The sequence below is a fragment of the Canis lupus genome, chromosome 1, assembly GCF_048164855.1.
Source record: "Canis lupus baileyi chromosome 1, mCanLup2.hap1, whole genome shotgun sequence".
Classification (NCBI taxonomy): domain Eukaryota; kingdom Metazoa; phylum Chordata; class Mammalia; order Carnivora; family Canidae; genus Canis; species Canis lupus.
Genome location: NC_132838.1, coordinates 83,336,312 through 83,353,289, shown reverse-complemented (window position 1 = coordinate 83,353,289; position 16,978 = coordinate 83,336,312). Strand labels below are relative to the sequence as shown.

Here is a 16,978-nt window from a genome sequence, read left to right as displayed (position 1 = left end):
GACATAATGCTGCTCATTCAGGTACTAGAACATGAACAATGTTGCAAAAAGACCCCAAATGTAGCTTTTAAGTGTAAACGTATTTATCATTTCGCCAGATTTGCTTGCATCTATTGTCGCCAATAGTTGATTCCATGATCACAGATTGAGTTCTCTATTCCTTCATAAAGGGAAGTTGACTACGCTTGGTATGTTTGTGATGCATATAAAATGGCTTTTCATTTGTGCATGGTAAAACTAATATGATTGCTAATAACTACATCGGATATTTTCAATGTATTAAAAAACCTACAGAACATGGAAAAATGCTTAAGATACATGGCTTAGCTACCAGTTGTGTACACAGCAAATCAGAAGAAAGTTTGATGGGGAGTGGAAAAGGTGGGTGAGGCTGACATGGAGGGGAAGAGAGGGTGAAGTCTTATGACACAAGAAAAGGTAGGAAGACAAAAATGGGGAGAAACAGCTTACCATTCACAAAAGGCTTCTCCACCTCACTTTTAGTACTTTAAAAAAAATAACTGTATGTGTATTTTCAGTCTTTTTCAATCATCAACCATGCTTGGACAGGGTAAGTAGCATAGAATGAGAATAGTGAAGAGCTGCCCACGGAGTACTTTTTGTAAGTCAGTCTATGGATGTTTTGACGGTCCTTCCTCCAAATTCAAGTTAGGGCTATATGGTAATTTGGGCAGTGGACAAGCTACAGCAGGTGTGGAAAGATTAAGAATATCAGTGTGGGGAGGCACTGGGGCCAAAGGAGAGTTGACCATCAACAGGTGTTGCTGGAGGACACTCTTATTTGTTGGCTATCTGTTGAAATCATCTTTGGGAAGCACTGTTAAGTATTTTCAATCCTAGAACTTTTGCTTGGAGATTAGAGGAATTAGGAGCTGATGGCTGCACTCAAATTACCAAATAAACCATCATTGATGATGGTTTGGTTTTTAAATACTTCAAATAGTTGGGTACCCGGGTGGCTCAGTGGTTGAGCGTCTGCCTTTGACTCAGATCCCAGAACCCCAGGATCAAGTCCCCCATCAGGCTCCCTACAAGGAGCCTGCTTCTCCCTCTGCCTGTGTCTCTGCCTCTCTCTCTGTCCCTCATGAATGAATGAATGAATGAATGAATGAACTGATTTAAAAATACTTCAAATAGTTCCTCTGTTTAACTTAATAATCCTTAGAGCACAATAATAAAATATTCTGAGAAGTAGAATTAAGTGAAACCTGTATACTCTTTATGTCAGACACTCTGACTTGCGGAGTAAGTAGATCATAGAAATAAGGGTTGCACGTGCATATTTTCTGGGTGAAGGAAGACACCACAGTCACTACTGACAAAGTTACCATTTTGGCATAGGATTGTTTCTGACAAAATAGCCCTAAATAGCCCTTAACCTATAGATTTCTAACCCTCAAAGAACACATCTCATTTTACTCTTTAAGAGTATCTCACTATCTGTCTTCTTCGATTCCCTTGTGTTTTGGTGGGGAGTAGCTCACTTGATACCCTGGGTTCAAATGAGTCTCATTTACAGCTGACCCTTGAACAATGTAGAGATGAGGGACACTGACCCTCTGCAAAGTCAAAACTCCACGTGTAACTTTTGACTCTCCCAAGACTTAACTACTTGACCAGCAGTCTTACCGATAACACACAATTACATACATTTTGTATGTTATATGTATTATATACTGTTGAATTACAATAAAGTAAGCTAGAGAAAAGAAAATAGTAAGGAAGGGAAGGTACATTTACACTGTTGTACTGTATTTATATAAAAAAATTACATATGAGTGGATTCGTGTAGTTGTTCAAGGGTCAACTGTATTGAGTTTCCCTACCGCAGTCCCCATCTTGCCCCAGTGAACTGATTAGAGAAACAAATCCCAGGCTTTCCCAAAGACATCTTACTGAATCTGCACCATGGCTGCATTCTCTTGGTGCATTCCCAAAGACTTTGTCCCACCAACTTCAACCAGAATTGTCTCCAAGGCATTGGAAGTTGTGTGACCATCCGCTTCTGATTTGTTCTCAGTTATGTATTGTATTTCTTTTTGGATTACATTATAGATCACCTTTAAGAAGTTTTTGTTTTTATGTGAATCATCTAGCCTACTGATGATAATGCTTCAAAGGATTATTTTTTTTTAAGATTTTATTTGTTTGAGAGAGAAAATGACCATACCTCTGGAGGGGCAGAGGCAGAAGGAGAGGGAGAAGCAGACTCCCCGTTGAGCAGGAAACCCAGCATGGGCTCAATACCAGGACTCTGGGATCATGACCGACTGAGCCACCCAGGTGCCCCAGAGTCAAAGAGTTATTAGCTTTAAAAAGCAATATATATTTTAGAATATTGGAAGATTTTGTGGGAGTGCTACAAATACCTTTCAGAAGTGTGTTGTTGCTGTCTTGCCTATTATGTTTCTAGACCAGACCTATTTCTGCTAATGAACCTGCTCCATTAAAGAATAAGATTGATTTTGTTAAAAAGATGATTGATTTTGTTTTAAAAAAAAATGAACAGCTCTTTCTTCATATCTCAGCTACCGAATATTGTGGCTATCTTTGTCTTTCCTCTGCCTCTTCTGGCCTGAATCCCCTTTATCTGTGATCGAGGTTTAGAAGAGCTTCCTTAGAGGGTGGTGCTCTTTTCTCACCAAAAGAACAAATATCGAAAAAAGATTGGAGTGTTGTAGGGGTTTTGGTAATTGGGCACACAGGCTATGGAAGACATCGCAGATAAAGGAACATTCCTCATCCTACCCATCATGTGTTGTATCGTCCTGTCTCTTCATGTTGGCACATACAGATACATGTCTTCTGATCAGATTTGTTGGGACCTCAGTCCCCTGTCTCCTCCAAATTCTGATGGCTTACATATTACTTAGCATTACTCAGTTTTCTAATCTGTAAAATACATATCTTACTTGCTGGTGTTGCCCTAAATCAACTCATATTTGTGAAAGCACCAGCACAGTGTCCAGCCACTTTTTTTTTTTGTAAATTTCAGGAGTCTCTGGTCACTTATGCATGCCCCTTTAAGAATATTTTCTAGGCGATATGGGAAAGAAAGTAATATTAAAATATCAAAACCTAACTGCATTGGCTAAAGAATTATCACACCATTTTAAAGAAAGAAATTTGGTTCCATCAAACCTCAAAACCTAGCCTGAGGTGTAAGATTTAATTGGTAATGCAGCATAAGGTAGCCTTTTCTCACCTCTGGAACCACAAGAAAATCCAGTTCCTTTCTAGCCGTTAGTTATACAATTATGGGGTATTATAAGTTGATTTTTGTAAGGCATACATGAAAAGAAACACATGTACAATTAAGTACACAATGGAAAAAAATAGCATTTGGTCAGATGGATTTTCTATGGATTTCACAAAATGTTTTGCCTTGAGTTTACCAACTTTTAACTTAGCACCCAATTTAATTGGAAGATTTTTTTTCTTTTTTTCATCCAAAGCCATATTTAAATAACCAGTTGCAATCACAATACTTAACCAAACTAGAAAATATCATTCCATACACTTTGGGAAGATATGTGCCTCAAGAGTCTTTTCTCTTTATTCTACTCTGCCCACCTTCCCTTCTCCCTACAGCCCACATTAAGATTCAATTCTGAAATTACTCTGAATTTTGGAGAAATGTCCAGATTTTCTTTTACCACATATGTTTTGATTTTTCTGAATATTGCACACTAATGGGAATCTGCTGTGCATCTGTAGTAAATAAATCTTTGAATTGTTAATTGTTTCAGATTAACCCCATAGATCTTTAGCATAGATCTTTATGGTGTTTTTAACCCACAAATTAGTTTATTTCTGGGACTTTAATCATAAACTATACACACATGCGTAAAGGTCAGAATGCCTGGTGGATAGTGCGGCGGCAGCATCTATATATTCTCTCGCCTCCATGGGGGGCAGGCCACCCTTTGTCTCCCCCTCTACCCTTGTATTAGTCAGCTCAGGCTGCCATAACGGAATATCAGACTGGGTGGCTTGATAGCAGAAATGTATTCTCTCAAAATCTGGAGGCTGGAAGTCCGGAAGTCCATGATCAAGGTGCCAGCAGGGTTGGGTTCTGGTGATGCCCCTCTCCTCAGCTTAAGAAATGCCACCTTCTTGCTGTATCTTCACTGTATTTAATACAGTCACATTGGGAGTTAAAGTGTCACCATAAGAGTTTAAAGGGGAGGAGACATGACATACCTTAAGAACAATGCCAGGTGTCTCCTATGAGATTCTCCAGATCCCTTCTCCCCTTCTTTCCACAAGCAACATGCTCAGGGATACTGATCCCCCTGGGATCTCAGTTCCTCTGTCTTCTGGGAGAGAGATGGGAGAGAAAGAGAAAGAGACTGAGGTCTTAGTACATGTTCCCCTGGCCCCTTGGGTTGGTATGTCCCCTGATTATTTCTCAACTTCTGCTAGCCTGTTTTCGGTTCCAATGACCCCCACACCTCAGGTTCCTTCCATCCTAAGGGGGTTGGGTGGTTATCAATCTCATACTGTCCTTTGAAGTTTCCTTCACCATGGCCAGCTGTAAAATAATTCCCTCAAATTATGTTTGATAGAAGGATGTCACCTCTATCTGGAAGGACATTTCCAAGACAGTGGCAATCCACTGTTCTTTCAACCCAGTGGATCTCCAAAGGACTCCATGATAATGTTATAGTTCCTTTACAGTGGTGTCCTCTCTGGATGCTTCCATGATAGAATGATCTGTGCTCCTACTTCTGAGGGATTCCTGGTCAGGTTGGGATTTCTAGGTGGAATTTTGCATCTGAACCTACTTCCTTCTCCCTGAGAATGCTCAGGACTATGCATGCTTTCTTTCTTTCTCATTTTGATCGTGACATCAGGTCTGGAGAGAACTTGGAAGCTGGTCTGCTCTTAGATTCTAAGACCAAACTTCAATGAAGACACTGGAGCTTTGGCTAAAAATAGTACAGCAATCACCAGCCTTCTCTTTGCCTGCCCCCCCCCCCAAAAAAAAAAAAGATTATTGTTAAGGGTTAAGGGCATAGGCTTTAGCTCCAGTTGGATTTCAAGCTCTGGCTCTGGCAGTCGTGAGCATTTCTGAGCTCCTGTTTACGCATCTGTAAAATGATGGTATAGACTTGAATTGTGCAAAATAACGTGTGTATGGTGCTTGACACATGACAAGTTTCTATAAATGTTAGTTTCTGCTGTTTTTCATACACAATGAATCTTTCGAGTGTAAAACCCTCTTAATCATAAAGTAAAAAATCTCTCTTAAGAATTGGCCCTGTGTTTTCCCTCTTAAGAGGGGAATAAATGTGTTTGTTTCTTTTTATAAAAATCATATATGGTCATAGAAGGATGGTATGAAAAAGAAAAAAGAAATCTTTTCTAATCTTACCAAGCAAAATAAGTTCTGTTACATTGTCACTTTACGATAACTTTAGTCATATAACTTTATACACATTAACTTCTTTCCATGTATACGCGTGTGCACGCACACACACACACAGGCCCACATACGTTTTTTTTTTCCTAAACTGCGACCATATCATATCATTTTGTATCCTCCATTTATAATTACCTTGTAAACATAAAAATACCTTCTAAATACTTTAGCAAATACTCCTTTAAGATCAAGTATGTTTTAAAGATCTTTTCACCAAATTTTGTACATAGGCACACAGCCCTAATTTTGTATAGGTATATGAATGTGATCGTGCCATACGTGCTTTGTCACAGTTTTATGGTTCTTAATCTATTATCTGTTACGGTGCCGCTTAAACTGGCGGGGGGGGGGGGGGGGGTTGTATTATATCATGTGTTCTGTTGACCTGTCAGGTAAAGCTCCAATGTGACCATGCTTTTTGCCAACGACACAGCCCTTCGGCATGTGATAGAGAGGGTACATGTTGGTGGTGAATTGGACGCTTCCTTCTCTGGCTATGATATTCTGTCTCTGAGGTGAGGCTATTTGAGTCAGTCACCGGAGTTTCTCAATCTGGCCATCCACACCAGAGTGAGGAATAATTATTTCTAGATACTTACAAAGCATTGAACAAAATCCTTCATTTATGATGGCTTAGTGATTTTTGCATCCTTCTGTACATTTCATGAATATTTTGGTGAGAAACTGAAGGATGGTAAACCAGACCCAGCTGTCTGGTGGCAGTAGCATCCAGAGCTTTCTCTCCTTCTCTCTTCACGAATTTTTCCCATTCCTGTGTGATCATATTGCATTTTTCCACATTGAAAGACAAAAAGAAATCTATGTTCAGGTCAAATTGTGTCATAAATATTCTGTTCCTTGAGGTTTCAAGGTCAGAGACAGTTTATCAAGGATATTTCAAATTCTTTGTTGTCTCTTTTTCCTTGGCTCTTTTACCAGAAATTCCAAGACAGCATCCCAAATACTTTCCCTCCACCTGAGACCAAAAAGCCTCGAAGCAAGAAAGAGGTTTAGCCGTCACCAGCTAGTGACTTTGGTTCTCACTCTTTAATTACCAAAGGATAGATTTGGCCTATGTGTCATTCGATGTGACTTCTAGTTTTAAAAAGGCACAATTTCTGAGGGATTCAGCTGTCACTATTCAGAGAAATACACTTCACTTTGGTGAACTTCTCTCTTTTCTTCTGAAGATTTTATCTTATGCAACCAAATAGTTATTATGCTTCAGTACATCTATGTTCTACTTTGCTTCTTCTCCTTAATTATTTTATGACCTCAGGAAACTCAGCGAGTGTATGCCAAGTTTTCACATAAAGAATGTAACCTTATCTCCTAGCATTGTAAGAAAAGTTTCATGGATCTGGTTGAAGAAGGTATCCACCATCAAATACGTTTGGAAAAAAACATCAGATTGTTCCTCCCTTAGAATTTTGCATTGAGCAATCATTTATTAAGTTATCCAATAGGGGAACCTGTTTCATTTTGCTCAACTTAGAGTTTCCCAAGCGTACTTAATCTTGAAATTCTTTTATTTCTGGTAGCTTCCATTAACATCCTTCATAATTAGTGTCCATGCCATACATAGCAGAGACATAGCTCTGGAAGGCACATAATCCCTCATTTTGCTCCTCACCAATGATGAGATCTAAGGATAAATTACATAAGGTCTCCACACCTCCTCTTGCTCATATGTCACCCGAGGAAGCATAAAAGCACCCATTTCACGTGGATAAAGAGTTCTATAATTTTATAGGTCTATAGTAATTATAGATAATACTATATAGTTGGAATATACTGATAATATTCCAACTCTGGGGTCTGGCCATGTGAGTTCAAATTTTGTCCTTCCATTTCCTAGCCATATGACCTTGGGAATGTTTCTTAATTTCTGTAGCTCAAGTCTTCCTCTGTATAATGGGAACAAACCTTGTACCATTCTCAAGGGTAGTTGGAAGAGTTCAGTCTGATTCATGTAAAACAATTATAATTGTGCCTGGTCCCTGGTGGGTACTTGATGAATGTTAACCCTATTATTGTCATCATTGGTGCTCTCATTACGTCTATGGCTATGACATGTGAAAGAGATTATTTTAGGGGTTTTTTTTATTGGGAGATAATTGACATATACTTTTATATTCATGTGTATAAAATAATGCTTTGATATTTGTATATATTGTGAAATGAGTACCACAGTGAGTCTAGTTTAACATCCCTCATGGAAAAAAAAAATCCCTCATGAAGCATAGCATAGTTACATTTTTTTTCTAGTAATGAGAACTTTTAAGATCTATTAGCAACTTTCAAATAAACAATACAGTATTATTGACTCTAGTCACTAGACTATACATTACATCCAGATTATTTTAGTTTCTAAGAACTACTCCTCTTGGGGAACCTGGGTGGCTGAGTCAGTTGAGCTACCAACTCTTGATTTCTGCTCAAGTCATGATTTCAGGGTCATGAGATAGAGCCCTGGGTCAGGCTCCACACTCAGCATGGAGTCTATTTAAGATTCTCTCCCTCTTCTTCTGCCTCTCCCTCCTGCTCACTCTTTCTTTCTCTCTCTAAATAAAAATAATATAATAAAAGCAACTCCTCTAACCTCAAAAAAAAAAAAAAAAAAACCAGCTTAAATCCTGCATATTACTAAAACAGCACCATACCCCTCCTACAAATATTTGATGTGCCCTGTTGATAGTGATCCGCTCTGCATCTGGAGTCTATGATCTGTGTCTTCTATCATTTAACTTTTTCTGTTTCTGAACAGGGGCGGAGAGGCCTTGGCTCTGTTTTTGTCTGGGCCTCAGGAAACGGTGGAAGGAGCAAAGACCACTGTTCCTGTGATGGCTACACCAACAGCATCTACACCATTTCCATCAGCAGCACAGCCGAGAGTGGAAAGAAGCCTTGGTACTTGGAAGAGTGTTCATCCACGCTGGCCACCACATACAGCAGCGGAGAATCGTACGATAAGAAAATAGTATGTAACATTTGAGTGTCTGTCGTGGTTTATTCATTTATCTTTCACTGTGACACACAGAGGAAGAACCATAAACTGATATGCACAAGTAATATGTGGAAATAGACGAGTAATAGATGGAAGTTAGCCAGTTGCTCAGTCCATGTATTTTTACATGTCATTCTATTGCCAATTCATTGAAAAAGCTTGTCTGGATCAGTACATTCCAGCATTGGATGTGGTCATAGACATGAATAAGCTTCAGTTCCTATGCGCCCTGCTCTCTGTGCAGACAGCAAACTGATGAAGAGTTCAGGTCGCAGGACCAGACTACGTGTGTTTTGTTTACTGTTGAACTATTTATTATAAGCTGGGTAACTTTAGACACATTACTTACTTTTTCTGTCTCAACATCCTTACCTGTAAAGTGTGAGCATTTAGGATTATATAGCTTGTAGAGTAATTAAAAAATAATGAAGAAGTGCTTTGCACACTACTTGACCCATCAAGAAAAGTCTGGCTTTTGGGATGCCCAGCCATGTGCCTCTGATGCTAAATTCCAAACACTTTTGTGCTTTGCTCTTTTCTTGATCATAGTTTTATAAACTGTCACAGGCTGTCTTTCTCAAATGGAGCTAAGCTGCTTTGCTTGATACTTTTTAGTATTTAGCTAAGACCTTGCTCTCGAGTCTTAGAGACTCATGCAAATTTGGGTCACATCTGACATTTATGCAGCAGTGGAAATACAGGTGATAGAATATTACTCCCTTCATGTAATCCACATCCATTTGGTTCTTCTTGATTCCAGTAACTTTTTATTAGCTTCTTTAGTTACATTTTTTGTGTTGATTTAATTAGAAATCGCCTACCCGTATACATATCCCATCTGCCCCATCTTTCTCTAATTCCCCCCACAATAACTGTATTAAAAAAACATGTTACATGAATCCAGCTTTAAGTACCTCCATCATTCATCAGTACACATAATCCTGTAATACAAAGTAAAATTTTACAAAGTAAAAAGTAAAAGGAAAAAAAATACAGAAATGACAAGTTTCACAATTTCCTGGCTTTCATAATGGGAAAGTGATGTTCCATGATATTTTACCCTCGTTATGACATTGTTGTAATTTAGGAGCACCCCTTCTGCTCTCAAATTTGCTTATCTCTCAGTACTCAGCATCACAGTCCACTAAAACTGAGTGGCATCTGTTAGTTCTGCACTGTAAAAATCCTGATGGAACTCTCTGGAATAAGAAGAGTTCTCTTTCTATACCTCTCAAGTCTGAAGGCAAACTGGCCATGGCTTCAAAGCAACCCTGCCCATTTACTCCTCTTTTTGCTTGTGGGATGGTTGCCATCGACAGGGTATTGTGAAGTTCCATAAATGCCTTTCTTAAGAGAAATATATGATCCAGCAGGCAAAATCTCAAAAGAGATTTTTCCGGGTCCTGGATGGGAGAACACAGTGTGGAGAGAGGGACCTCAAAATCCTTAGGTGAGATTTACTCCCTAGATTTGACCTTCCCGGGCCCTCATCGTGTTCTGATGCTGTGGTAGCTCCTGTGACACCTCCCGCCCCCCAGTGACAGGTGGCAATTTAGTATTCTCCCAGGGGAGGACAGAACGATCCATTCACTGGGTAGATCCAGTCATAGACTTCACTTTTTCCCTACTTGCTCTTTCTGATACCAGAACCTTTACTAACCCACTTTAGATATTTAACTCATACTTGTCTCTACCTTCTATTTGATCTCTGTCTCCTATTTTCACAGTAGTAATTTTTCTCCTCCAGCTCTTAGAATCTCTTTATTTTTGCCTGAATCTCTAGATCACCATAAATGGGAGAGGAAATTTGGTAGCTGTTTCAGGGAACCTCACAGAGTCTGGGTTTGGGCATCTATAAAAGGCAAGTAGAATCCTCTCCAGCCTCATGGATTTTTGATGGAGATGAGATGCTGGACATCTCATGAGGTCCTCATACCACACTGGTGCAAAGAGCCACTCAGGAGTGTCCCTGAGGTCGGGGTGGCTTTCTGCATCCTGGGAGGCCAGGCCGGCCATCTTTCCAACTGTTGTAAAGAATTGGAACTCCTTGCACCTCCATATTTCCAACCTAGAAAATACTGCAATCTGTACCACCTACCCTATCAAGAAAGGCACTTTGATCGCGAGCATGTTAACAGTTGAACGTGAGTAGAGTTGGCAATGACATCAGCCTCTCATGGTCCAGCTGACCCCTTTTTCCATCTAGATGTCAGAATGACAGATAATCCTGTGTTATGTCTGGGACCTTTCCTTCACCAGGCTCTGAACCACATGCCCTTGGCCCCTCGGAGATGCCCCGCTTCCTGTCCATGGCATTGTGATTGAGTGTTGCAGGCATGGTGGTGTATGTCTCCCTTCGTTCTGGGGCTCTCCTCCCTTGGCCATTCATTTCCTTGTGCCATATGCAGCTTCTTTGGGAGAGCACAGTTGTCATTTCTTATTTGGAGAGCACCTTCGTGATTTGAACCAGGCAGATGCTGAGGATTCAGGAGAGAAGAAAGTTATCTCTGCTTCTGGAAAAGCACTTCTGTTGAATAAATTTTACTTGTCCCCAACAGAATGTCTTTTCATGGTATGCAAACAGGAAAACCTTGCCCTGGGTTTCAAAACCAGCCAGATCTCTGTCTCTTGGTTTCCTGCCACTGCTATTAGTACAGCTGTGAACCGTGGTATTTCATTCATGCTTTAATAGATTCAGTTCAGTGATGGCCTTGTATCTCTTTTCAGCAAATGGAGCACATCCAAAGTATCAAGATTACTACAATAAGAAGCTCCCCTGTAAGCTAAAGAGCAATCAGTTGAAATGACTGATATCCATGAAGTCATATGATCAGATCATGTTTTCATTAATAATATTGCATACATCCTATTCGATGTGGAATATGTCATATGTTCACAGTCCTCTTAGCAGGCCATAAATGTGGCCTTTTTTTCATTCTTCTAATTAGTGCCAGGAACTGGACTGTGCTCATTAAATGCATTATCTCATAGTATCCTCAGAACTCTACACAGGACAACTAGGTATTGTCCTCACTTTATAGATGAAGAAACTAATGCTTAAAAGGGTAAAAGAAACCTAAGCAGTAAGTGGTAGAGCCTGGATTTCCACCAAAGTCAGAATGGAGACTCAAGGCCATCTTATAACCAGTATGTGGTCATGCTCTGGATACTTTTCAAGGACATCCACTATGGAGGCTCTCTGAAAGAATGGTGCTGCTCTTAACTGTTTGGGTTCTTTTCACAGTGATTAAAACAAAAAACAGGGATCCCTGGGTGGCTCAGCGGTTTAGCACCTGCCTTTGGCCCAGGGCATGATCCTGGAGTCCCGGGATCGAGTCCTGCAACGGGCTCCTGACATGGAGCCTGCTTCTCCCTCTGCCTTTGTCTCTGCCTGCCTCTCTCTCTCTCTCTCTCTATCATGAATAAATAAATAATCTTTTAAAAAATATATGTATATTTTATAAAAATATAGATTTATTTACATGTAAGTTATATAAGAATATATATGTTCTAAAATTCTATAAATATTCTATTTAGTGTATATACTAAAAGTGGATAAATTCTAAATATATAATCAATAATAAATATAAATAAAATAATATAAATATATAATAAAAATATATAAATATATATATTTTTGAATATATAGGTGTCCATTATTTTTCACTACTTGGCAGATTTAATTTTCATGCCATAAGATTTCATAATCCCCTAAGACCATCAGTCCTCTTGCAGAAACCTAAAGCTCTTTGCCAGTCTGGATGGCTGGTTCCTGGGGCCCAGTGTCAGCACTGAGCTCCTCCGGGTTATGCCTTTTGTGTGACGTTCAAGCCAGGGTGCTCTGTGTGACAAATGTCGTCTGTTAAGGCACTGTATCTCCAGATACCACTTCATTTACGGGGGAAGATTTTCTTTCTCACCTCCCCTAAAATTGTGGCACTCCCCTCCCCCTGGCCTCTTTGATCTTCTGGAGTTTTCTTTCTCCTGCCCTTAGTTAGAGCTGCTTAGTACATTACATGTTTGCTGACTGTCTGTTTTGCACACTAGATTGGAAATTATGTGAGGTTGAAGTCTTTGCCTTGTTCCTTCCCAGAGCCTGAGCTGAGGAAATATTCTGTACATAAATCACGCTCAGACACTGAAAGGGATGGGAACTTCACTAGTTGTTTATATAGCTCCAGGAAGACAGGGAGATGCTCTGTTTCTTTAAGAGAAACTCCTTGTTCTGGAAGGTGGGTGAAAAGCAAAGGGTATTTGACAATAAAATAATTTGACATCAGAAATTGCCCTATCACCCAGGAACCTGGCTAGGTGATAAAGCTGTACCTACAACCTTTCTTGGTGTCCAAGAGCATGAGAGATCTGTAACCCTCACTGCCTCGTGACATTTCTCCCCAGTTCTGTTTTTGGGAAATAAAGCTTCCCTCTCTTCCCCAGCCCCTCCCATCATTAAATTATCTCTTTCTTTGGGGACTCGTTCAACCTTTGCCCTTTTTCCTCTAGTAGTTTGTCTTGGAGATTGGAATATGGTGGTGATCGTATCCCTCCAGGGAGGGGTCTTGCGAGCCAAGGGTTGAGAATATATGCTCTGCTCAGCCCTCTCCTGACGTCATGTTACTTACTTGCGTTCAAAACAAACTTGCTGCCCGGGGTATCTCAGGCTTGGAACTGAGCGACCATTTCCATGTAGAGGAATCCTCTTACTGCTTGCAGGGTTCCTAAGCAGCTACACATTTTCTTTTCTTTTTTTTTTCCCCAGAGACATCCTGCTCCCCATCCCCCGCCCCCAATCATTATTCAGGAGCAGCCACCATTTTGCACCAGGGCTGATTTCTGTCATCTCTGTTTCTTCTTTTGATTTGAGATATATCATTATGTTTCAAACTGAAGACTAGCAAAGCCAGATGTCTTTAGTGTGTTTGGAAGTGGGACACATAGTCTCTTGAGAATGTTAAAAAGAAGAAAGTAAAGTTTGGTCCTGAAAAGTTCTGATTTCCATCGTGGCCAGAAGGAGAAAGTGGATGCCCACTTGCTGACCTGAGCTAGATCTCAAGGGCAGTTCCGCCATCATGACCGCCATGGCCGGTGATGGTCCGGAATGGCCACCATGGCTCTCACGGATGGCTACCCCCTGTAACCCAGCTTTTTCTCTTGCTGCCACATCAGGATTTATGCTCCACCGCTTACCCAGCTCTTTAGTAGCTATGTGTCTTTAGGCAAGTTGGTCTTCCTGAGCCTCCATTTCCTGAGTTAATAATGTCATATCTTGCGCACAGAGTTCCTGTGGATTTAAATGTAGTTTTATATACATACCTGAGCATACACATGTGTAAGCACCTGTTGCGTGTTGTCCTGCTTGTTGCAAGTGGTGGTAGTTTTTGAAGCAGTCCAGCTTGTGGTAGCAATGGCAGTGGTGAGGGATAGCTGTACTGTAGCCCCTGGATTTTACATACGCGTATACACACATAGTTTTTATAGGTGGCTTATAAGTTTATGTGTATGAGCTGACCAAGAAGCAACCTGGCAGTCTTTCCTAATGGTTAAGGGAGTTTAAAGTGTAATTCAACTTAGCCAATAAATACGCTTCTGCTCCATACCTAGCACCAAGCTAAACATGATGGAAATGCAAAAATGATATAAGATGGCATCCTCCTCTGGTGCTAGCAACCTCACATTTGTAAGCAAAACCTTACATTTGTACTTTGCATTTACAGATTCCTATACCAACACAGGACTGGGATTTTGGGTGGACTCGTGGGTCATGATTGACTTTTATACCAGACTTTGGTTGAACACAGAGAGCATTAATTGGTCCTCCATCCCGTTTTTATTTTGCCGTGCTTAATAAATCAGCTTCTTCTATTTTGTTCATTGACACATTGAAGATTTATTTTCTGCCTTTATCCCCCATTGCTGTCTTTGAAACAGCTTTTCTGGCACATTACTAGTCCAAATCAAAATCCACACCAGAAACAAATTCAACCTAACAGACAGTAGAATCATTTCATGTTTTAAAAATATCTGTTCCATTGCTCTTTTAACAGATATGAGACAATATGGCACCTTCAAAATAAAAAAGAGATCACAAGATATCAGGGAGATAGAAACTCTTAACTGCAGGGTTGCTATTAAGATTTGTCACTCATGGCCAAAGTCAATCTGAGCTGAGGTGCCCTGGAGAATTTCCTCAACAGGCTGGAATAAAAGATCCAATCAGCCCAACTAATGAAATGTGAAATAGCAGGAAATAGGAGCTTAGGAGGAGAAAAACCCATGGTTCTACTCAGAGGGAGTGTGACTAGACCTGAGCCACGCCCACCCGTTCTCACCAAATAAAGATGACATCCCTAACATGGTGGAGTCCAAAAAACCATCTGCTACCCATCCTGAGACAGGCTGAACATCCAATTTGCTGATCAGGACAGCTTTGATCTGGCTCGAGGCCTGGTGTCATCTCCTGTTTCCTTCACTCTGATGGACAGAAAAGATATTTTCCTGAGCAAATCTGAGAAGTTCTGCAGAAGGAAATTCTGTTTCTGATTTGGGTTGTGAACCGAGGGAATTTGGAGGGCGTTAAGATGCGCCCTTAGGACTGAAGACCAAATTTCGAGACGTGCTTTAAAAGGGCTTTATTGTTCCGTTTTCACATGTAGAACCTCCAGACTCCCTGCTCCGTGACACGGGCCGACTGGTCCACGCAACTTTGCTTTTAAATTACGCTGTCAGATCTTGCATGCATGCGTTGTGATTAATGGGGTTACCCCATGTGGTTCCAGTTTTCGGGACATCATTTTTCTTCAAGATTGCGTGCTTCTTGGTGGTCTTTGCCTTTTCATTCTAAAGATAGACCTAAAAACTCCCTGATACTGTGGCTTCTCTTAATGATGAAAGCCCTGCCTTAGATCTTTCCGGTAATTTACACCTAACTATTTCCACCAGTGACAGTAACTTCCTCTTGAAATGACCCAGCTGGAATTTCACCCTTCAAGCAGGATGAGAGGGAGGGAGGCTATTTTTGTTTCTTTTCTCTCTGTTCCTTTTTCCCTTCTACTCTCCGTCACCTTCCTGCTCCACCCCCTTTCACTCTTTTACTACTCACGTTCCATTTAGATAAAATGATTGAAAAATAAATAAGTGAGAGCCCCATGCCAATTGGGAATTCCCACAAGCTTGCCCGTATTAAAGAGCATTTAACATGTGGTTGGGGTTTGTATAGAAAAGTACAGAGCAGCTTTTTATTTAAACGAACAGCATATATGTCTCTACCTGGTGACTGTGTATGGATGAGGCATATTGCTGTTGCAGACCCGACATCATAAAGTTTTTATCACTCACGTTTGAGGTTGGCTGGAGGTAGTTATTTATTCGACTCAAAAACGTTACACGCGCTTGGGGTGTTTATTCTGGATTTGTTTCTCTGCATCGAAAGTGTCTGGTATAGCTGAAGAATAAGCAAAAGGAGCCAAGTGGGAAGATATCGTGAAAAATCTTGAATCCAGGCACAAGTCATTGAAAAAAAGAAAATTTGGCAAAGGAATGTGACCATGAGGGTGAGGTAAAATGAGAAGAATGCAGGCAGGGCCATCTCTCAACAACAGAGGATCTGGAGACTCGGAAACAGGCTGCTTCTGGGGTTTTTTATGCCTTGACTTAGGGACCAGGCCTTTGGAAAACAAGGCTACAAATCTACCCGCAATTTCAAATGAAGTAGGAGTATCTTTGCAATGATCCAGCAGTCCCACTTCTGGTTGTATATTCAAAAGAATCGAAAACAGGATTGAGAAGAGGTCTTTGCATCCCCATGTTCCTTGCAGCAGCATTCACAACAGCCAAGGGATGGAAGCCACCCAAGTGTCTGTTGATGGAAAGATGAAGAAAGAAAATGTGGTAAATACATACAATGAAATATTATGCAGCCTGAAACGAAGGAAATCCTGCCGTATGCTCCGACAAAATGAGACTCAAGGACGTTATTCTAAGTGAAGTAAATCAGTCACACACACACAAAAGGGCAAATGCTATGCAATTACATTTATATGACGTACCCAGAGTAGTTAAAGTTGTAGAAACAGAAAGTAGAATGGTATGCCCAAAGGCTGGGCAGAGGGGAGAATGGGGAGTTGTTTAATGGGTAGAGTTTTATTCACACAAGATAAAAAAACGTTCTAGAGATCTGTGGTACAGTGATGTGCATGTAGCTAACAATACTATACTGGACACTTAAATGTTGAAAGGGTAAATTTGTGTTGCGTGTTTTTTATCTCAACAAAAAAAAAAAAAAAGAAAGAAATACCTTTCATAGTCAACAATTAAAAACCCAGAAAGTTTCTTATGTACAAGTGGGTAGTGCTCTGTTTACCCAAACATCTTGCAAGCATCCAACATGGAGGTTCAGGAGATGGTGAGTTAATCAGGTCCGTTAATCAAGAAGCACCCTACCCTGCTTGCCAAACACACTGTCGGGGCTCTTGATCACCATTTGGTTATTCAAGAAAAGAGGGTAAGGCTTGCCTCCTGTCTCCCAC

General features: G+C 40.5%; 1 protein-coding gene across 4 annotated transcripts in view; it reads left to right on the top strand.

Annotated features, from left to right (window-relative positions):
- PCSK5 (proprotein convertase subtilisin/kexin type 5) overlaps positions 1–16,978 on the top strand; it is a 457,779-nt gene that overhangs the window by 179,055 nt on the left and 261,746 nt on the right. For all 4 annotated transcript variants that reach the window (XM_072837738.1, XM_072837739.1, XM_072837740.1 and 1 more), the window contains exon 8: positions 8,214–8,426. In XM_072837738.1, coding sequence (XP_072693839.1) covers positions 8,214–8,426 — 213 coding nt within the window. The remainder of the gene's footprint in view (positions 1–8,213; positions 8,427–16,978) is intronic.